At 43.8% G+C, this 22956-nt stretch overlaps 2 protein-coding genes across 6 annotated transcripts in view; both read left to right on the top strand.

Annotated features, from left to right (window-relative positions):
- The window catches only part of LOC147022877 (peripherin-2-like), a 13631-nt gene extending 12273 nt beyond the window's left edge, over positions 1-1358 (top strand). Inside the window, exon 4 of one of the 2 annotated variants that reach the window (XM_085887793.1) lies at positions 1-1358. This exon is cut by the window's left edge and continues 723 nt beyond it. The gene's annotated coding sequence lies outside the window, so the exon portion shown is untranslated. The other variant, XM_085887794.1, reaches the window with a different exon arrangement.
- Positions 1359-6322: 4964 nt separating this feature from the next.
- The window catches only part of AARS2 (alanyl-tRNA synthetase 2, mitochondrial), a 71830-nt gene continuing 55196 nt past the window's right edge, over positions 6323-22956 (top strand). The window contains exons 1-9 of one of the 4 annotated variants that reach the window (XM_085887795.1): positions 6324-6565; positions 8034-8222; positions 8419-8564; positions 11928-12119; positions 14405-14549; positions 16229-16374; positions 16488-16596; positions 19873-19911; positions 22756-22867. In XM_085887795.1, the coding sequence (XP_085743921.1) occupies positions 6422-6565; positions 8034-8222; positions 8419-8564; positions 11928-12119; positions 14405-14549; positions 16229-16374; positions 16488-16596; positions 19873-19911; positions 22756-22867 (1222 nt within the window). In that variant the 5' untranslated portion in view covers positions 6324-6421. Of the gene's footprint in view, positions 6566-8033; positions 8223-8412; positions 8565-11927; positions 12120-14404; positions 14550-16228; positions 16375-16487; positions 16597-19872; positions 19912-22755; positions 22868-22956 lie in introns of those variants that run through there. The other 3 variants (XM_085887796.1, XM_085887797.1, XM_085887798.1) reach the window with 3 other exon arrangements.

Raw genomic sequence — 22956 nt, forward strand, 5'->3', positions numbered from 1 at the left:
CGACAATCGTGCGTCATGTTGTAGTGCGTGGCAGTCTCCGACAATTACCGTATTGGCACACTCCACCATCTCATTAAAGAGTGTTTGTCGAATACTTTGTTCCTGCTGTCATAGAATAATAACAATGGTAGTTCTTGAAAGCTGATCTTCGATTTACTTGTTTGGAAAGCTGATAATCGATTTACTTGAAACAAAATTTTTTGTCCTTTTAATCAGAAGAATGTCTGTTTTAAAAGCATATCTTTCCAGGATTAAAGAAGAAGTAGGGATGTGAGTTGAATGCAGCGGCATATTCCCAGAGGGAACAGGTATTTACGAGTAAATATAAATATGATGGCTGGCAGGATGTACCTAGATGTGCGAACACTCGCCTCTAAGCTGCCTAGCCTGGGTTTAGATCCTGACCCAGCTATAAACTGTCATCCTGCGGTGTTTCACAGGCAGGGTGATTCATCAATGGGTGTACCAGCCCTCGGATGGATGTTAAACTGGCGTCCCATCTGCCGGCATTAGTTGGTGAACATGAAAGAACCTACAGTGTCCTTTGTGAAGCGTAGGCGAGCCATCGCCGGCACCATGAGCAAATTACAAATTCCTGCCCTAACTACTGCTGGCAGAGGAATGGCAAACCACTCAGCATGACTCGGCCTTGAAATTGCTTCAGTGGAACCAACGTTCTGTAACACAGGGTGTGGTACATCGGATAAATATGAGTTTCCTTATCTTTGGTAGAAAGTTCCACTCGCAAGTTCTTGAACGGTCCCGAAGTCGTGAACACCTCCTCAGTCAGCCTCTCTACCCAGGGCTTTACCCACAGCTACTTCTTTCTCCTGGCACGACATCGGCGACACTCGTGCCAAGGCAGCAGTGCTCAGAGCTTTCACCATTCTCTTCCTCTCCCGGCAATTATTCTTCATTGACATTTTATTAAACGAAAATAGTGTTGTCGACAGTCGCATAGTATGCGCCAGTCTACAACAAAAGAGATTGTGCAAGATTTGTCGCATCGGCGTTGTGTCGGCGAGTGTGCAGTGGCCTTAAATTCTAGATTTCTATGTTTTATATTTTAAAAGAAGAGTCATGCAGTTTTCCCATCCCTTTGTTGTCATGAAACACTACCAAATTGATTTCTGGTCACTGTGTAACTCAGCAAAAGCACAGTAAACATTCAGCATGTGCCCATCTGTTTTATGTGATCAAATTGTCGTGCATGGGTGAGCATTTTTAATCATCGTTCGGTGAAATCGCATGAATGATAGAATAATCCAACTTCAAGATCTTTCAGATTACAAGGGTAATCTTATTTAAGTTCTTTCTATAACTGAGCGTTTGAAAATTAAAGTGGGCTGTCCCACTCTGAGGGTAAAATTGACTTTACTCCACTAAAGTAATATTTCAGTGTCGATAACAATCTGAACATTTGATGTTTCTATCTGGGAGTCTGAACCTTCTTTGTGAAAACTTCTATCATATGGTTTTACTTGTTTTACTGACTTGGCCCTTTGCAGAGATTTGAAATATGTTGATCTTTTGGCCTATGTTGACGTCAACAATAATTGGTGGTTGAATTCAGTGACCTGATCTGAAAATCCTGTTCAAATTTCTAGTCGTTGGATGAAAATTGAGGATTTTAGAAATTTGACAGTTTTGACCCTTTGACCTCAAAAACAATGGGCTTCTTCCTTATGACAAACTACCATGTGGTGAAGATCGGTTTAAAATTGTGACCTGCGGGTGGTTGACATACAAACAGACAGACAGAATAACGCACAAGACCAAACAATATACTTGAAAAATCTTCGATTTTCACAAGTAACAAACAGATAAACAAACAAGAAAAAGACATCGTGCAGAGCACGGTACTTGCAAAATCCCCCCCCCCTCTCCAAAGGTTGCCATGAATACAAGATATTGTCCATTTCATCAAGATTAAAATTGACAATCTTAATCAAGGCTCAGGTCAATCGGATGAAAATTGATTATTTTTCAGATTGAAATTGATGATTTTAGAAGTTTGACCTTGAGTTGACCTTTTAACCTCAAAAATAGTTGTTGGTACCATAAAAAAAAATTGTTGGTTTACAAATTCAGCAATGTACCATGCAATTGCTGCTTACTTTTCAGGTTAATCAGATAAAAATTGAAGATTCTTCAGATAAATTTGATGATTTTAGAAGTTTGACTAGGAGTTGACCTATGACCTTTTAACCTCAAAAATAGTTGGTTTCCAAATTCAGCAATGTTATGCAATTGCTGCTTACTTTTCAGGTTAATCAGATGAAAATTGAAGATTCTTCAGATAAATTTGATGATTTTAGAAGTTTGACTGGGAGTTGACCTATGACCTTTTAACCTCAAAAATAGTTGGTTTCCAAATTCAGCGATGTACTATGCAATTGCTGCTTACTTTTCAGGTTAATCAGATGAAAATTGAAGATTTTTCAGATGAAATTTGATGGTTTTAGAAGTTTGACCGGGAGTTGACCTTTTAACCTCAAAAATAGATGCTTTCCAAATATCGTGATGGACTGTGCAAATGTTGTTCAACTTTCAAATTAATAGGATGTAATTTGACTTTCTCAGATGAAATTTGATAATTTTAGAAATTTGGCCTTGAGTTGACCTTTGACCTCAAAATCAATTGGCTTCTCAGTTGAGACTACCTCGACAGCTGAGTGAAGTTTTGTGAAGATCGGTTTAAAATTGTGACCTATAGGCGATTGACAGATAGCCAGAATAACACACAAGACCAAACAATATACTTGAAAAATGGGGGCAATACCCCTGGACACTCACTTGGTAATGGCTGGATAAGATAACCAGGGAACCATTGGTAGGTGTGGATGACCCACAAAATATATAACGGAGAAGAAAATAAATACCTATGGATGTTTTTTTAATGCTGTGAAAAAGAACTTTGGTACATCACGGGTGATGAAGGTTGTGGTCGAGTTTCATCGAAATTGTGTATGCAATTTCAGACAAGAAGTTGCGGACGGACGGACAGACTGACTACGTTCCAGCTGAGCTAAAAATGTTCGATTTTCGGGAGTAACAAACAGGAGTGAAAATATAACCTCCATCCATCGCAGGTGGCGGAGGTAAATAAGCTTAAAAGAGCGCTCGCTGCTCGCCAAGTGGCTTAAGCAATCAAGCAAGCGCTCCATTGAAACCGTTGGTGTGGAATGCCTGGCTTGGCAAGTGCTAGCTAGAGTTTTATCATTTTTGAGAGTTCAATATTTCAAGAGTTTCATCAACAATAAAACATGCATAAAATAAGGAAAAAAGACATAAAATGTCATAGCTCCCGATGTTTTAGTAATTTAGCTGTACGGAGTTAAAGGGCTAGCCGACATTTATTACAACCAAAATGGCCACCTATGATCAGATTGCAAAATAAATTGAGGTGCAAGAGTATGCCATTAATTGTGGACTGTGCTTGTTTTACGAGAAGAAGGTTGCTGGAGGGTCTTGAGCGCTCTGCGGAAACATAGGGAGGACAGATCGCAGACAGAGGACAGAGGACTGAGCAAGGTGGGGGGGGTGGGGGAGGGGGTGCTAAGCCAGAGAGGAGATGGTAGAAGACAGAAAGATCACTGACCTGCCTGTGGTGAGAGACCCAAAGATTCAGCCTAATCGTGAGAGATACCAATGATCCTAAATACCTTGGCTTTCACAGTGTAAAGCTGAGAAAGGTGAGAGCCAGAGCACCAGCCCAGAGGGCAGAGCAGTACTCCAGGCTGCGGATGAAAACTTTGTGCATGGTCATGAGCTCAGGTGTGCCAAGGAAGAACTTTGCATGATGGAAGAAGCCCAATCGGTGACTGGCTTTGGAGGCCAGCTTGGAGATGTGGCTTTCCCAGGAAAGATAATAGCAGACAGTGAGGCCCAAAAGTTTGAATGAAAGGACTTCTTACAGAGGATGTTGAGAAAGTAGATAGGGGGAGGTTTTCCAGATGGTCATTTTGGAGAGACACAGTGAGAGTGAGATTTGTCAGAATTGAAAGACAGGTTCCACGTGTTCGACCAACTTGTGATTTTATTCAGATTTGCGGAGTGAAGAGGCTGCTGCTTGCCAATCTGAGCGATGTCGAATGTACGGCAGAGGGTGGAGTCATCAACAAAGAGATAAAAAGGATTTTCCAGAGAGTCGAAGAGATCAATGATGAAAACCAGAAAAATAACAGGGCTCAGAACACTGCCTTGAGGAACTCCAGCCTGGACAGGAAGAGGGGATGAGAGAACTCCATTAAGGAGCACATGTCGACTGTGACAGGAGAGGAAGTCTGCAAGCTAAGAGTGGAGATTGCCTTGGAAACCAAAGGAAGAGAGTTTTGCGAGTAGGGCAGGGTGCTCTGCCAGACCATGTCAAAAGCACGCGATATGTCTCGGGATATGGCTCTGATTTCATGTCTGGCATTGAGGACCTCCATATAATGTTGGGAAAGCAGGAGCAGCAAGCCCAGGGTCGAGTGACCTGGTCTGAATCTAAGTTAATGATCGGAAATCAAGCCATTGGTGAAGAGGAAGGATTTCATGTTGGAAACGATGATGGATTCCATAACCTTGCTGATGATTGGGAGAAGGCTGATTGGTCTGTAGTTGCAAGGATCTGTTTTTGCACCTTTGTTATGCAGGACAGTGATGTTAGCAGATTTCCAAGCAGATGGCAGATGACCTTGATCAAATGAGAGGGTGAATAGAACAGAGAGAGGGTGAGCAAGAGTAGCAGAGCAGGTTTTTAGGACACGTGGGCTGATGCCGTCTGGTCCGGTTGCAGAATCTGAGTCGTTTGACAGCAAGCTCTCTACCTTGTCAGAAGAAAAGGACACAGAGTCCAGGAACAGCTGGGTGTGACTGGGTAAAGTGGGTACAGAAAGCAATGGATTTCGGACACCAGACGTAGAAGCAAAAACGGAGTTTAGGTGTTCAGTCTTTTGACGTGCAATATCAGCTGTGCGGCCATTGGAAATAAGGGAGGGTATGGAGGGGGAACATACACCAGAAACAGACTTAACTAGACGCCACCAGGATTTGGAGGAGGGAGAGAGGTTTGAGAGTTCAGACTTGAGATTAGAAAGATGTTGTTTTCTGGCTCTCCTGAGGGTAGATACACACTTGTTCCGAGCTTTGTGGAAGGAACTGAGATTTCCTTCAGTTGGATTTGCCTTCCACGAGGCGAAGGCAAGTTGTTTCAGGACAACTGCCTCACCACAAGCTTCAGTGTACCATGGGCGGGAGGAAGGGTAGGACAACTGAAGACGAGATGGGATAAATCTGTGTATGAGAGAGAATAGAACAAGTTTCTCTGAAAGAATTCCCAGGACGAGTTGATGTCAGAGAAAGTGGAGATGGGAGACTCGTCTGGAAGTTTGATGGCTGCTTGAAGACCCTGCCAGTCGGCCTGAGTGAAATGCCAGACTCGACGGCGCTTAGGTGGTTCTCCGATAACAGCCAGAGAGATGTCTACCTTGACAAGTATGTGGTCAACAAAAGTAACAAAATGGCTGCCAGTCGGCCATATTGGATCTGATGTCGAAAAAAAAGGACACGCACATGTAAAGCATCATTCCTTATCTGTGTGCCAAGTTTAATAAACATCGGTGAATGCATGTCCGAGAAATGGTTGTGGAGTGTGGACGCACGCACGCACGGACGCACGCACGCAGTATTCGCGGACGCACGCATTCGCGGACGCGAAGATCGAGACCAAAGCCATAATTCCCGTTTCGGACCAAGTCCAACGGGGGTTTATAACGGACATTTCATCCAAGATGTTTTTAAAGACTTATGAACATTCATAAAATACATATAATTCACACCCATCGTGTATAATCGATTCACACGTGACGCGTCACGTGTGCCGAGTATAATCGATTCACACGTGACGAATCGATTCACACGTGACGCGTCACGTGTGCCATGTGTAATCCACGTGCCCTGAAACAAAGAAGAGGAGCCCATTTGATTGGCCAATCATGCCTCCGCTTCATGAACACGACATTTTATTTAATGTATCGGTTTATTTACTTCATATCGTTGAAAGAGTCTGAATAAATCTTTGTCAAAGTCTGACAAAAAAGGGGGCTCAATGGTTTCGAGTCTCACATCGTGTGAGGAAGTGAAATGTGGGTTTATTTTTGTTGTTGTTGTTGTTGTTAGTGTGGTTTTTTTTTTAAAGCTGTTTTTCCGTCGTTTTTTAAAATACACTTGATAAAATAGTTACAGATAATGAAAGTATTGATAAACGCTTATGTCGTATTGTGTCCATAAAATCAACGACAACAACAACAAAAACAAATAAAATGAAGAAGAGGAAGCGGAGATATTGCGCGCCGAGGAATGTTGGTGTCGGGGATTCACTGCCGGCCTCCACAGCCGAGCTGAACGTGTCGTCACTTCCTGCGGCCGCCGAGGGTCCATGTCGGCGATGTCCGCTCGAAGCGTCCGCGCCAAGTTCGTCAGGTTTTTCCAGCAGCGGCACGACCACCAGCTGGTCAGGTCGACCTCGGTTCGGCCTCGTGGAGATCCTTCGCTTCACTTCGTGAACGCCGGAATGAATCAGGTTTCATTCGCACAGTTTTAACCTCACACGACCCTCAGTTTGTGTCTCCCATTCAATGGGATGATGTCGAGGCTCATGGAAATCGGGTCACAAAACGGGAAAATTAAATAAAAGGTTCGAATCAAATAAAAACAAAACGTCTCGAGACGGGTGGGGGTACCCAGACTACCTTGTAGTTGTAGAGCGATTCACCTGGTGTAGGTAATAGTGACTTCCAAGTTCTTCACCTGGTTGTTATAGGTAATAGCGACTTCATAGTGCTTCACCTGGTTACTACTACTACTACTACTACTACTACTACTACTACTACTACTACTACTTCTCATCGGACGCATCCGAGATTAACCTGGTTGGTGAGGGTAATGGTGACTTCCAGGTGCTTCACCTACTTGTTATAGGTAATAGTGACTTCGTAGTGCTTCACCCGGTTACTACTACTACTACTACTACTACTACTACTCATCGGACGCATCCGAGATTAACTTGGTTAGTATAGGTAATAGTGACTTCCAAGTCCTTCACCTGGTTAGTATAGGTAATAGTGACTTCATCATGCTTCACCTGGTTACTACTACTACTACTTCTCATCGGCCGCATTCGAGATTAACCTGGTTGGTGAAGGTAATAGTGACTTCCAAGTGCTTCACCTGGTTGCTATAGGTAATAGTGGCTTCATCATGCTTCACGTGGTTACTACTACTACTACTTCTCATCAGACGCATTCGAGATTAACCTGGTTGGTGAAGGTAATAGTGACTTCCAAACGCTTCACCTGGTTGGTATAGGTAATAGTGACTTCCAAACGCTTCACCTAGTTACTACTACTACTAATACTACTACTACTACTCATCGGACGCATCCGAGATTAACTTGGTTAGTATAGGTAATAGTGACTTCCAAGTCCTTCACCTGGTTAGTATAGGTAATAGTGACTTCATCATGCTTCACCTGGTTACTACTACTACTACTTCTCATCGGCCGCATTCGAGATTAACCTGGTTGGTGAAGGTAATAGTGACTTCCAAGTGCTTCACCTGGTTGCTATAGGTAATAGTGACTTCATCATGCTTCACCTGGTTACTACTACTACTACTTCTCATCAGACGCATTCAAGATTAACCTGGTTGGTGAAGGTAATAGTGACTTCCAAGTTCTTCACCTGGTTGGTATAGGTAATAGTGACTTCCAAACGCTTCACCTGGTTGGTGAAGGTAATAGTGACTTCCAAACGCTTCACCTGGTTGGTATAGGTAATAGTGACTTCCAAATGCTTCACCTGGTTGGTATAGGTAATAGTGACGTCCAAATTACAAGCAAGGCATATTTGGACTGAGAACACATTTCTTGATTCCATTCTGACGTCATTATATCATTTTCAAAATAAAATGCTCAACACCACATCCAGTGGGTTTCTGGCAGTCATGGCTCCCGAACTGATCCAACGATGCATGTCCAACCACCCTGATAGTTCAAACCGATCTTCTTGGGCACGGTGGAACCGAACAGCGCCATGGGCCGGCTCCGGCGTGTCGTCAACAGCCAGAAGTGTGTGAGAGCCGGTGGGAAACACAACGACTTGACCGACGTCGGTCGTGACAGCCGGCACCACACCTTCTTCGAAATGCTGGGGAACTGGTCCTTCGGTGACTACTTTAAGGTGCAGGACTATCATGGGGATTGAGCAGTGTCATTAAAACCTGCAATTTATTTCCAATCCAACATGAAATGATTCATCATATCAATTGTACAGAACTTTGTTTTCTTTATTGGTTTGATTGTGTGTAAGAACTCTTTTGTGTTGTTGTATTTTCGGGAGTTTCACGTGATGAGCAATATTTGTATTTTATTTTCAGGCTGAGGCGTGCTCCATGGCGTGGGAGTTGCTGACGCAAGTGCTGGGACTGCCGAAGGATCGGCTTTATATCTCTTACTTCGGAGGAGACGAGCAGTTGGAGCTTGAGCCTGACACGCAGACCCGTGACGTATGGCTTCAGCTTGGGTGAATGAGAAAGACAAAAAGTTTTGATGGCAGCGGAATCTGATTTATGAAAGGTGGCTTTAAGTAATTGGTGAAAAAAATTCATTAATATCCAATCACAATTATTTATTTTCTTCCTTCTATTTTTTTTTTTTTTTGTGCAATCCTAAAGCTCGCTGGGGAGCTGTTGCACATGGACAGGGACACACACACAGGACTGTTTGAGACAAACGCAGCCACTGAGCTTGGGGGAAGTGTCGTCACTTCCCAAAGTTCTCTGTACCAGCAACGTCACAACAATGGCGGGGCATTTCCGAAGGAGGCATTTCTTCCTCCACATGGATGCCAACCTATGGGGATTGCCCATGATATTAACCTTTTAAATGCTGAACGTCAACCAAGGAAGCAGCACGTACCGGTTATAAAAATAAATAAATAAAAATTGTCTGGTGTGACTCGACTGGGGTTTGAATCGCCGACCTCCCAGACACGGGGTGGACGCTCTAATCATTACACCACCGATTCCAGTTACCACCACCACTGAAGGTGGATGGAGCTTATGTTTTCAATCCTGTTTGTTTGTTACTTACGAAATCTAAAGATTTCGTAAGTATATTGATGCCTTCCGTTTCTGTTTGTTTGTTTGTTTGTTATCTTGCCAAAACGAAGTTTTTGCAAGATATGTTAGTCAGCTTGTATGTTTTTTTTTTATTTTTTTATTTTTATTTTTTGTCTGTAATCACGTATAAAAAATTCTGCAGAGCACAGTTATCATCGGAAATTTTTGTAACTTCGCATATCAGAGGCCTACAGAGGTCCCTTTCAGTGCACAAAATTGTGAAGGTCAAGGTCACTTTGTCGTAAATCAGGGGAGTCGACGAAACCCTTATTTTTTGAGTAATTTTGATCGGATCGTCTTCAAACTTCATGGGAATATAGTTCATGGTCTGGCGCTCAGCTGATTACTTTTTGGTGGCGATTGGCCTTGACCTTCATATGTTTTTGTTTGTTTGTTTTTTTTTTTTTTTTGGTCTGTAATCACGTATAAATCACTTTGCAGAGCACAGTTGTCATTGGAAATTTTTGTAACTTCGCATATCAGAGGCCTATAGAGGTCCCTTTCAGCGCATAAAATTTTGAAGGGCAAGGTCACTTTGTTGCAAATCAGGGGAGTCGACGAAACCCTTATTTTTTGAGTAATTTTGATCGGATCGTCTTCAAACTTCATGGGAATATAGTTCATGGTCTGGCGCTCAGCTGATGAATTTTTGGTGGCGATTGGCCTTGACATTCATGGTTAGCGCCTGAGGTCAAACATATTTGACTCCAAGGTCAAATTTTCAAGTTTTAGGAACCATATCGTGTAGTACCTCAAATTGAACACCTCGATGAGTGCTTTCTACATATGTCAAGCTTGAGACATTATGACGTCATTTGGTGACATTATGAGGCAAAGCATATTTTTCATGGTTACTCTCTAGAACGATTCTCATTGGAATCTCTCGTAGGCAGATATTCCTCAAGGAGTCGCTCCTGGTGGATAGCAGCTCTGTTCACCTCAGTGTGACCTTAAAGAAGTCACGTGGTCACCTTTTGGCAAGATACGGGTCACCCTGTGGGTGACATTGGTTTATTTGTTTGTAGGCACGATAACTCGAGAACGGAAGAAGCTAGCAATGTCAAATTACACCACATGATTCAGGGGCATGATGGCTCGTGCTGATTAGATTTTGGTCAAAATCGGTCAAAGGTCAAGGTCACAGTGAGGTCAAACATCCAAAACATTCGATTTTTGATGGTTTGGTACAGAATTATCTTAGAAACTTCTGGTTTGTGTTGCTGCCTTCTCAAGAGACGGCTTTTATTAGACAAGGTCAGAGGTCAAGTTGACGATTTCTTAAGTACCAGTCTATGACTGCTTGTTTGTCTGTTAGCACAATATCTCAAGTTGTCGACGGATTCGGACGAAACCTTGTGAAAGCTTGGGTGTCTGACGAGAACGAATTGATTCTATTTTGGTGAAAATCCAGATACAGATATGAGAATTTAAAATAATTCTTCAAGTGATTCTTCACTGTTGACAGACGGGGCCAAAGACGATGTGTAGCACAATATCTCAAACAGTTGTGGACGATTATGACTGTTTTTCATTGCACGGCCAATGGTGGCCCCTGAATGACAAAGTGCGGCTGATGATACACAAAAATAAATGTTAATCCGCCATAAATGCTATCAAATTGACCCAATGGTTTCAAATTTGTGTTCCAACGTGCAGCACAAAAGTAACACAACGACATCAATAGATGGTGGCATACAAACAATTATTCTTGCAGCCCAGTTGACCACAACGCAAAAGAGTATGTGGAGGTGGGCCTAATAGCAGCCATTAATGGAGTCCTGCAGGCGGTGTGGCAGCACTCACACTAATGTCTTATCGGCAAAAGTGCCCCCCCCCCTCCTCCAAAACAATCGTGAAGATCATTGGGTTATGACAAAACTTGGTGGATGAATTGGGTACGTGAAAATAACTAGCTGATTCGATTTTGGTTCAGGTCTAGATGCAGATTTGGCCGATTTGTGAGATACAAACCGTAAACTGTTCAGCCTCGGAGAGGTTTGAATCCCGACCCAGCTATAAACTGGCATCTCGATGTTTGACAGGCAGGTTGATTCATCAATGTGTGCGCCGTCCCTTAGATGGGCGTGAAACTGGCGTCCCCTCTGCCGGCATTTGTCAGTGGACGATGGATTCCTCGGTGTCCTTCGCTAAGAGTAGGCGAGCTATCGCCGGCACTGTGAACATTTAGAAATTCCTACCTCAACCAGCAGAGGATGCTGCATCAGCAGCACAGCCTTCCCCACAGTCAGTTATGCCACCCCCCACAGTCTTATGCTGCATACAAACAAACGAAAAAAACGTTTGACCTGATGATTAAGGTCCAGCAGAATATACTGGTCTTTGTGAAGACTGCTGTCAGCTGACAAGCAAAAAGCCATGTACGGATTCGATTTTATCAACTCAAGGTTCATAAGAGTATGTTTACCACTTTGTGAATTGAGTCTCTGACATTTTGAGAGGAAGGTCTTTTTTTGTTCTGATGAAGGGATTTCTCCTTTAACGAAGAGCTAATGCTGGAAACTCCAGTCGCACCTCGTTTTCTGCAGCAGTAAACACACTTATTAACTTTTAGTTTCTAAAATCCTTTGTCCAATGCCAAAGAATCTGACCACTCACTCACTCACTCATCCGAGAAGTGGTTTCGGTTAAAGTCGACCTTCCTTGTGGATGTTTCAATGACTGCGCTCGTTCGAGTTGATTCGATGTGTCTAATGAATCGATCGTTTTATGCACAGGTATAATTATTTTGTTACTTTTGCATCCAGCATTCGTCCCTCACACCTGCTGCCATTTGGAGCAAAGGAAAACTTCTGGGAAATGGGTGACATTGGACCATGTGGACCCTGCTCGGAGATTCACTATGACCACGTCGGTGCTCGTGATGCCTCAGCATTGGTCAACGCAGATGACAGAGATGTCATAGAAATCTGGAATCTGGTTTTCATGCAATACAGCAGGTAGGGATTTGATAACACTGAACAACAAATTTCAAAAAAAACTTTTTTACTGGAGATGTGTAAAGTGATTAAGACTAATTTGGGTACGCTGATTTCAAAAATCATAACCGTTTTGCTGTATCACGTCAGGATTTTCAGGAACAGAAATATTCCCATTGCCTAGAAGTCAGGATTTCAATGAAATTTACATATGTCTTTAACATGTCTATTTCGTACAATTGTTGTTAACTTGTGTTATATTTCTTTCTTTCAGATAAAGATGAGTAGGCGTTCCTGTACCAATCATCCTGACAACTTCTGTTATGTCTGTGGTCGGTATACCAAAAAAGATCAACAGCGAAGTATATCTACAGCAGTGAAAATGAAGGCCGCCTACTTTCACTACTTCGGGTGTAAGGTGGGGGACCAAGAACAGAGCTGGGCACCACACATCTGCTGCACAAGCTGTCACACAACCTTGACTCAGTGGTTGGTGGGCAAGCGCGCGAGCATGCCATTTGCGGTGCCCATGATATGGCGTGAGCCGCAGAATCATCATGATGATTGTTATTTCTGCTGCACAAGCATCGCCGCTTCAACAAGAAGAATAAAGGTCACATCAAGTACGCTGACTGCGTCTCTGCTCGTAAACCTGTGCCTCATGATGACGAGAACCCCATTCCAACACCTCCAGCTGATCAGAACATAGCTGTAAGCAGTGGTGAAGAGGATGGTGCTGATGAACCTTTTGAACCCGACACTCAAGAATCACACCTTCTGAACCAGGGAGACTTAAATGATCTTGTAAGAGATCTCTCGCTGTCAAAGGCGAAGGCAGAGCTGCTTGGATCAAGGCTGCAGCAGTGGAATCTACTTGAACCTAACACCAAGATATCCTTGTTCAGAGCACGTCACAGAGACATGGCTGAGTTCTTTGAGATGGAAGACACGATGACATTCTGCAGTGACATCAACGGTCTGTTGAAAGAACTTGGGTGTGATCACGATCCTGCAGACTGGCGCCTCTTCATCGACTCGGGGAAGAACAGCTTGAAGGCTGTTTTGCTCCACAATGGCAACGAGAAACCATCAGTCCCACTGGCTCACGCGTTCGGCATGACAGAGACCTATGAGACTATGCGGCAGCTGCTTGATTCCATCAAGTACAATGACTTCAACTGGCACATATGCGGAGACTTGAAAGTGGTGGCGCTGTTGTTAGGGCTGCAGTCAGGCTACACGAAATACATGTGCTTCCTTTGTCTCTGGGATAGCAGAGACGACAAGAATCACTGGACGAAGAAAGATTGGGAAGAGCGAAAAGAGCATGTACCTGGTCGACACAACGTGAAGCATGTCGCCCTTGTCGACCCAGCCAAGGTTTTCCTTCCACCACTCCACATAAAGCTCGGCTTGATGAAAAGTTTTGTACGGGCAATGGATCTGAATGGGCGTGGGTTTTTATACCTCAAGGAAAAGTTTGGCAACACCTTGTCGGAGGCCAAGATCAAGGCTGGTGTCTTTGTTGGACCGCAAATCCGACAGATTATGAAGGACGAAACTTTTCCGACAACTCTAAACCCCAAAGAGCTGGCAGCGTGGAGGAGCTTCAAAGCTGTGACGGACAACTTTTTGGGGAACGAGCGCGCGGACAACTATGAAGAAATAGTGCAGCAGCTGCTGGAGTCCTTCAGGAAACTTGGCTCCAGGATGTCCCTGAAAATCCATTTCCTACACCAGCACCTGAACTTCTTCCCTGACAACTTGGGAGCAGTCTCGGACGAGCACGGCGAGCGATTCCACCAAGAGATTTCACTCATGGAGACGCGTTACCAAGGGCGGCACAACCCGAACATGAAGGGCGATTTCTGCTGGTTCCTGCATCGTGAAACTGACACAGAGCAGCACAAACGCAAAGCCAAATGCCTAAAGCATTTTTAATTACATTCTAGTGGAGTTTTTCTGTAATTTCTATAATTTTGAAGCATTCATGATGAAATAAATGAATAAATGAATTTTTGTAAATTTCATTGAAATCCTGACTTCTAGGCAATGGGAATATTTCTGTTACTGAAAATCCTGACGTGATACAGCAAAACGGTTATGATTTTTGAAATCAGCGTACCCAAATTAGTCTAAATCACTTTACACATCTCCAGTAAAAAGTTTTTGTTGTTCAGTGTAATCACAGTATCGACGATGATGGGGTTTGTTCACTCCAAATGTGAAAACATTTGTTTTGCCTCTTGCAGCTTATCTTATCAATGTCCATGGATACACATTAATGATATTTTGTCTGCATACAGGGAGTTGGACAGCAGTCTGCATCCTCTGCCAAGCCATGGAGTGGACTGCGGTATGGGCCTTGAGCGTCTTGTCGCTATCATGCAGGGTTCGCGTTCCACATATGATACGGATCTCTTCCAACCTCTCCTTCATGCCATCGAAAAGGTCAGATGAGGTTTTTTTGTATTTTTTTTTGTCATTGCAGTGCAGTTATAATTGTAGCTGTTACCACCACCACCACTGAAGGAGGACAGGGATTATACTTTAAATCCCGTTTGTCTGTCTGTCTCTGTTTCTTTGTGAGCAGAATATTGCAAAAAGCCATGTACGGATTCGGACGAAGCTGTGTGGACAAGATGGGTGCGTCACAAAGACTAATTGATGATATTTTGGTTAATGTCTGGATATGGCCTGTTGGTGGGATACAAAATGTGAACTGTGAAATTGTATACATAGTCTAGGCTCGTGGAAGAGCTGGTAATAGTACACTGAAGGGATCAGGACACAACAGGACAAAAGGAACAGTTGAAAAAGGAGGGAGGGACACCAACAGCAGAGTTAAAGGCCAAGGTAGAGGCACACTTGGACAAGCAATTGGTGTGGCGAGGAATGAGGGACAGGTGAGGATACAGACATCAGTAGACAAGACTGATAAAGAAGGAAACTCTCAGGAGGGAAAAACTGAAAATTTGAAGGAGGTGGGGAAGGGGGCTAAGGGGGGTGGGGGTAGAAAAGATCATGGTTTAGGATTGGGGACGATCTGAGATGGTGGTGAACAGCCGTCTTGAAGACCTGGAGGGAAAAATGAGATTGAAGAGGATGTGGAATGTGACTTCACAGGTGGGGTAAAAGAGGAACAAATGAGTGAAAAGTGAGCAGTGATTCTCGATTTAGGTCGTTTCACCAGGAAGGGGTTGATGGTGGACTGTGTGAGTCCTGCAGATATTGGGGGAGGGGGGACAAAGCACAGAACGAGCAGAGGATGCAAGATCAGAAAGGAGGCGGTCGAAGACAGAGACCAACGACCTCTCTGCATTGGTGAAGTGTTAGGCCCATGAACTCGGCCTCAGCACGAGAGATTCCAATGATCTTGAAGGCCATGGTTTCCGCGGCGTCAAACTGAACAAGATCTGAGGCAAGGGAGCCAGCCCAGAAGGGAGAGCAGTCCTCCACCAAGCTGTGGATGAAAGCCTTGTATGTGGATAGTTCAAGTGTGCCAAGGAAGGACTTTATGTGATGAAGGACGTCCAGTTGCCGACTGGCTTTGGAGGCCAACTTTGAAATGTGGTTTACCGAAGAAGGATCATAGCTGATCGTGAGACCCAGGAGTTAAGTAGATTGCGGGGTTGGGGGGGGGGGTGGGTGGGTGGGTGGTTGGTGGTTCTAATTGGTTATTGTGTTGGTTAATATTTTTGGTGTGCGTCGTTTATGCAGGCATGTTTGTCTGCATACTTGTGTAGATTTCATGGACTTGAAACTTCATGCGCTTTAAGCAAGAGCTCAGGATTCATACATGAGGAACCAAGTTGTGTATACCCTCTTGCACCTCCTGTCCATGTCGATTAATACTTGTATTGCTCTCCAAATCACAGCACAATCTTTGTCCATCTCACCCACAATGAACCAGTAAAAGAGTAAAAACTAATGACAGCTTCACTGAACTCACATAAATAAATAACTGAATTTCTTTGATTGCATTTGACCATGATCATGTATGACCTGAAATGAAAACTATTTTGTGTGACAACGATGTTTTCAATTTTTTTATATATTGGACAACGAATGAGATGTAGAGGTAATATGTTGGAAGTTACTTTGGCAAATCGCAATTTGTGAAATGGCAGGAAGCGAAGGTGCGTCCATATGAGGGTCGAGAGAACGAGGACGATGCAGACAGGATAGACATGGCATACCGGGTGGTAGCTGACCACGTCCGTGCCCTCACCGTCTGCATTGCCGACGGAGTATATCCTGGAATGACTGGGCGAGAGTAAGTCTTTCTTCATATTTCTTCCAATAGGTTTCTGATCCCCACCGATATTCATCGTAACCTCACGATTTTTATTAACGTTTCTGTATTTATCCCCCATTGTACTGTGGAAGACTCGTGTTGCGGCAGATCTTGCGCAGGGCTGTACGGTTTGCACATGAGATTTTACATGGGCCGCCTGGCATGCTCGCTCGCCTCGTACCAGTTGTCTGTGAGAACCTGGTACGTTACAATGAGACTGGCACTTTCAAAGGATTTTACATTTTAGAAATTGCTGACATTTTCTGTTTTTTGAAGGATTTTTAGTCTTACCCCAAAGGGGTTGTTAGATTATAGTAAAGTCTCTGTGTGTCCACATTGATGTATTGTTGCTTGAAGTTGCTTGTTTTTTTTTTTGTTTTCTTCTCTAACCGCTTGTCCGATGGATGTGAAACTTTAAACATAGGAGGGATTCCTGAATGGATATTTTACATCCAAACTCTGACATCATAAGATTAAAGGAGAAACTTTGGACATCATCTCCGAAACTGCTCGATGGGAAAAAAATAAATAAATAAATAAATAAATAAATAATTGAAACGTGGCATATCGTATGTCATCAACTTCCTATGGGGTATTTCGGGTGATAAGGATGATGTCATCAGTGAAGTGGTATTCCAGACATTATTGGTTAAAAAAAATCTGAAATTTTATAGATCTCATCTCCACCCCGATTTGAGTGAAGAATTAAATAATGACATCATCGGTCACGTGGTCTGGTGGCCATAATTGGATTGAAAATGAAAACGTAAAAAAATCTTTTTCTCCAGAACCTCTTAACAGATCGATGCAAAACTTCATACATATGATCGACTAGCTATGGGGAATATATAGTTTGAATCCCTCTTCTTTTTATTTATTTATTTATTTTTTCATATTCACCTTCATCGACACAATTTACGCTTAATGTGCAAAAAAGTGGTCGTTAAATATCCAAACAATCAAAGATAAGGATAATGGCAATGTATGTAACATAATAGGGCACATGGATGATATTGGTATGTGGGCCGTAATAGTAGTGTGTTCAGTTAATGATTGTATTTTTGTTCAGAATGAGCGCGTGAGGCGAAACTATTCGCTCTTCCGAGTGCCATTCGAGTTGTTGCATTGTAACGAGGCCAGTATTACCCCGCGGGTGCGTGACCCCACCACAGCCCCTCGATTGGCCGTGGTATTAACACGTCATCTCCGGGTGTGGTGACGTCGTGTGCCGTAAATCCTTCCTTCTCGAGAGCACATGGCCAGGGAATTAAATAAGATGGAGGGAAAAGTATGGCGTGCTGGCAAGAAGATGAGTGTCTGTCTGCACAATTTGATCCTGACAGTGCTAATCCTAATATTAATTTGCAATTGGTCACTGGCTTTGCCACCAACACAAAGTTTTTTGTTTTTTTTTTTTATTACGGACTCTCGGCGTCACAAAGATACTCGTAAAGAACAAACTATTTCAAATGGAGCACCTCGCCACCATTCGAGAATTTGAATCCCATCAGATGTGGCAATAAATGTGAATTGTTGCTCCCAGCTCGCCGGCTTGATGACAGAAGATACCATTTGTGTTTTTGCCTTTCCATCCCAACCCCATTTAGAATCCTGTTCGGACACAGGAAACTTGCTCGTTGAGTTAATTATGGGATGACTTGTGTAGTGCTGTACCCAAACCAAGTTCCTGAACTCTAACTCGACAAGTTTCCCTTCCGATACGATTCCAAGTCTCGCCGGGTTTGGCTGTCAGCCTCAAAATAACTCGGATATTTTCCCGTCCCATGAAGTGAGGCAATTGCCGTCTTTTGTGAATGTGTGCAGTGGTGTAGGAATCGGATGTGCTGTAGAATGGTCTTGTTGTTTGTCTTTGTGAGTTTCAGAGTAAAATGTAACCGTTACTTGTCGAGCTCTGTGTTAGCCATGAGCATGTCTCGTGGCATGGCTCGGTACAGATTGTGTTTAGATTTGATGCGTCACTGATTCATTATGGGGAATAAGAATTGAAAAACGATATCATGCAGCAGGCCTGCAGAGATAACAAGTAAGTCTTATCTGCACTTTCATGTTGTTGGTTGGATAGTCTGCCTGGTGTTGGCTTAATGGTTAGGGTGGTGGGCTTGGGATCCTTGAGTCCTCAGTTCAAATCCTGCTCGGCTGTTAAATTACTCCCAGGTGGGGTTAACACTGCCCGTCGTCCTTCCGAGGTCGGCAAAATGAGTGCCAGCTTGCTGGTATCCTGTGTCTGAGTGGCGACCCGTCCAGGATTGTACCCAATAGCCAAGGAGACTGCTTCGGCAGCACCAACGCTCTGCACAGAGTATGGTCCCGATGGATGGATGGGTGGATTGGATCGTCATCTCTTTTTGTAATTGATTTAATCGTCGTGACAACTGACAGGTTTAATCAAAAGATGGCATGATGTATTTCACAAACACATGACAGATCTATTTGTGAGTCTCAACGAGGATGTAAAATGAAGTGAAACGTGCCAAAAAGGATCTTTTACAACTTTCTCTTGTTGTTGTTGTTGTTGTTGTTGTTGTTGTTGTTGTTGTTGTTGTTGTTGTTGTTGTTCTCCTTCAATGTACTTGTATAAAAAAAAAATTAAAAATATATTTCTTCAAGAAATGTTACCATATATAATTTTGTTTATGCCTTCCATGGCCTTTCTAAAGGTAGAATAAGAATATTATAATGCTTTAGTGTACAGTAATAATGAATGTTTCCGTTTGAACCGCTGCGTGAAGAAGCCATAAAGTTCTTCTTCTTCTTCTTTTCATTCTCCTCCTTCAGTTTGTGATTAAACGAACAACTTTTTGTTCGAAGTATATCGATTATTTCCTTTCGAACGGTACCATGTGTATCATTCTCCGACAGCAGAAACCCTGCAGAATGAAGCGTGACGGATAAGCTCTGCTCCATTTATTTAAATACAGTACGTTATAGGATCAAAGGAACGGCCATAAACTTTTCACAATCGAGTCACGAATTCATCACTATAATTTCCTGTGAAGGACATCATTATATTGTAATGTGAACAGTGCTCTGGCCAGCTGTACCTGTCCGTGCAGTTTATATCGAGGCCACCATGTGTCCCCCATGCAATTGATTTACATGCTCTTGATTCCAGCTCTTCCATGAGCCTCGAACATGTTAGAAATTGAAAAAAAAAAACTTGTGCAAACTTATCCGAACCAGGAACCGGCAAATTTTTGCCATAATTATTGAGCCGGATCCGAAGCAAGTTTTTGCTACTGGCGTCAGGATGGAGCGAGGTGAAGGGGTCCCAGCACGAAACTTGTGCCAACATTAATTATGAGATGATGAATTAATGAATCCCCTTATCCCTCAAGTTATTTTGAACACAACTTTAATAAAAAATATTTTTCTCTCTCGATTTGGGGTGTGGGATCAATTTCTCTGCCCGTTTTGTGTGAACGATTTTTGTCTGCCCTGTATTTTGATTTGTTTTAGGGAGATGTGTATCCTGAGCTGGTTCAAGAGAAAGAGCAGGTGAGGTATTAATATTCTGAATGATGCGCTCAATTTTCCACGGAATAGCGCATTCCATGAAATCTGGGGGTGCCATTGAATCTTGAGGAAAATTTTGAGAAAGAAACAAAGTAATTGAGGTCACACGGTGAAGATATCTCTGTTGCTAAAATGGCCTTGTGACATTGCCCTTGTGCTGATTTCTACAGTATTTGGTTGTGCTTTTACATTACGTCGGTTGTATAATTTCAGCTCTTAAAGTAATTGCCAAGAACAATTCGCAAGGTGTTGTGTTTCGACTGTCCTGACACAGTTTAGACCAAGACATCTTTGTAGTTTCTTTTTTCGACTGATACTTGCTCTCCTGATAACATTTTGTGCCAATATGAGAGGAAACCTCCCCCCCCCCCCCCCGAGTTGGAAACCTAGCAACATGCCCTACTGATTATCCAGGATACAATGGTAACTGGAATGGCACTCGGTAGAGCGCCTCCGCCACGTAATGCCTGATCCACGTGAACATAACTAGCCCAATAACTTTTTTGAGATACAGTGCTATATTGTTGTGGGGCCGGGTCTTGGTGGTGAGCACGACTGCTCGGGGGAGCAGGAGAGTCGGCTCCACCGAACTCCCGGAATTTAGGTCGTTCCTTTCAGATAAATCCGAAAGTACGGGTCCTTTACACTCTTACAGGACCATGAATCACCAATAATTCGACCGCATGGAGTAGGGTTAATTGCAAACTTCAATATACCTAAGTACCTATGCGGCAAAGCTTACCGGGAATTCACACCCTCGGCAGGCCTCGAGCGGAACGAGCCGTTACCGTGCGTAACCCGAGCGGATGGTGACCGAGGCCCGTCGGTCCAAATGTACAACTACGGCAACGGCCTTCCTAATTCCCAATACGCACCATGGCGAACCAATGGCAGAAAGGACAAGGACGAGCTGGTACATTCAACAAAAGGGGGATTGATTTACAACAATAATTGGGGACGAGGGGAGCACGTAAGGGCAGAGTTATCCGACTATAGCAAGGCAAATAATGTACAAGGAACACAGGCATTTAACAGTTTCTACTTAGACTGGGCCCACAGACACAGACACACACAAATACCCAGACATGGACCCCGTTGGGTCTTTATTGAAGGCTTCCAGCTCGAGGAAAGGTCAGCTGGAGACCAGAGCTAACTTGGACCTGTCCGCCTCGTGTGGTCTTCAACGTTCTGGGTCAGCGGGACTCGAACCCGCAACAAAGATGCCACTCCAAGCACCAGGGACGGAGGGTGAAGGTCGGACGCCAACCAGCACGAGGGAGGACAAGGCAGCGAGCGCCAGCAGGCAAGGCGAGGCGATCCGAGACGATCCGGCAGGCAAACCCCAACTGCCCCCAGTCGGATCGCGCTGAGCAATTATTCACTCCCCGTCCAAAAGGGAGGGGACTCCCTCTCGCAACCCCCCCCCTTACTGGATGGTTTTGGCGCACAATCCGCTCGTTGCCCCCTGTGATTGGCCAAAAGGGGCGCTAAGTTCGCTGATTGGACCGGGGGGCGTGGCGGGAATCACGGCGGACCGCCCCTCAAAGTGGAAGATGAGTAATATTGTCCTGCGTTGGCTCCCATTGGCCGAACGATGGCAAACTCGCTCGCATCTCTCTGATTGGTCAAGAGAGACGCCAAGTCCTTCATTGAAGTCTGCCCACCGCGAGCGTTATGGTGTCAGGATGGAGCGAGGCGAAGGTGTTTTTGTTGTTGTTGTTGTAGTTGAAAATGTAAAAGAAAACCCTGACTATCAAAATAACTCCGCAGCACACGAACATTTAATCATCCAATAAACAAAGGGACGGGACCCTGACTACAAACACATATTTACCGATATAACTGATCAATAGGACCTGTATGTTGAGTGCTCATGGCTTCCAGATTCGTAACAATATATCGTTTTTTGAGCCCTATCTCTCAATGGTGAAAAATTGCTTAAAAAAAAATTAGAGTTGTTGGATCTGGATCCGGATCTTCATCAAAATCTCAGTTTGGCCTTGTCACACACTGAACCTCTCCACAAAATTTCATCTGGATCCGTCCACAACTTTTTGAGATATTCTGTACACAGACAGACAGACAGACAGAAAGGGGTGAAAACATGACCACCTTCACCTTCGGAGGCGGAGGTAACTAGTGAGGTCTAACGGCTGAATGTCTCGAAGCCACAATTTCTAATGAAGAGGACTGTTCAGAGTACACGTCACGTGACACTTAATCGAATTGCATGTATGACTCTTTGCTAAAAGACCAAAGACTCCGGTCATGCATTGCTCCGACAAACTACACTTGGTTGCTGAGTAAACAGAATACGTACTTTCAAGCAAGGCACTCCTTGTGGTGTTTGTGTGCAATAAATCCTATTCTGACATACCGTACTCGACTGCTCGTACTGTTGCAGAGCATCAGTGCTGCTGGAACTGTTTATTAGCGAGAGCTATACTGGGTGGTTTGCCATTGCCTTCCCAGCAGTCGTTGAGGCAGGGATTTGTTCAGTTTGCCGGCGAAAGTTCGCCTACTCTTCGCGAAGGACACCATGGGATGTTTAACGTTCACCAATGCTGAGAGACTGGACGCCCGGTTTAACGTCAATCCGAGGGACAGCACACTCGTTGATGAATCTCCCTGCCCGTGAAACACCAGGGTGATAGTTTATAGCTGTGTTGGGATCCGTACCCTGGCGAGACAGCTTAGAGGCGAGTGTGCCTACCTCGAGGCCATCCTGCCAGCTGAATAAATCGTACAATACCTGATAAAATGCACATTTTTCATTAGTGTGCCATATTAAGATGTCGAGGTGTATATTTTCTCTCACCTCTGCAGGTTATGGAGGTGATTGACAACAATGAGGCTGCATTCCTTGGCTCTCTGGCGCAAGGTCGTCGTCTTATCGATCGTACAGTTTGTGCACTCCCCCCCGATGCTGCATTTCCAGGTACAGCAAAGTGAAGGAAACTGCATACTGTTATTGTCTCTCCTTATGAGATGTATACTGAATATTTATTTATTTATTTATTTATTTAT

The sequence above is a fragment of the Eptatretus burgeri genome, chromosome 7 (assembly GCF_056783735.1).
Source record: "Eptatretus burgeri isolate ZD-2024b chromosome 7, Ebu_testis_v1, whole genome shotgun sequence".
NCBI lineage: Eukaryota > Metazoa > Chordata > Myxini > Myxiniformes > Myxinidae > Eptatretus > Eptatretus burgeri.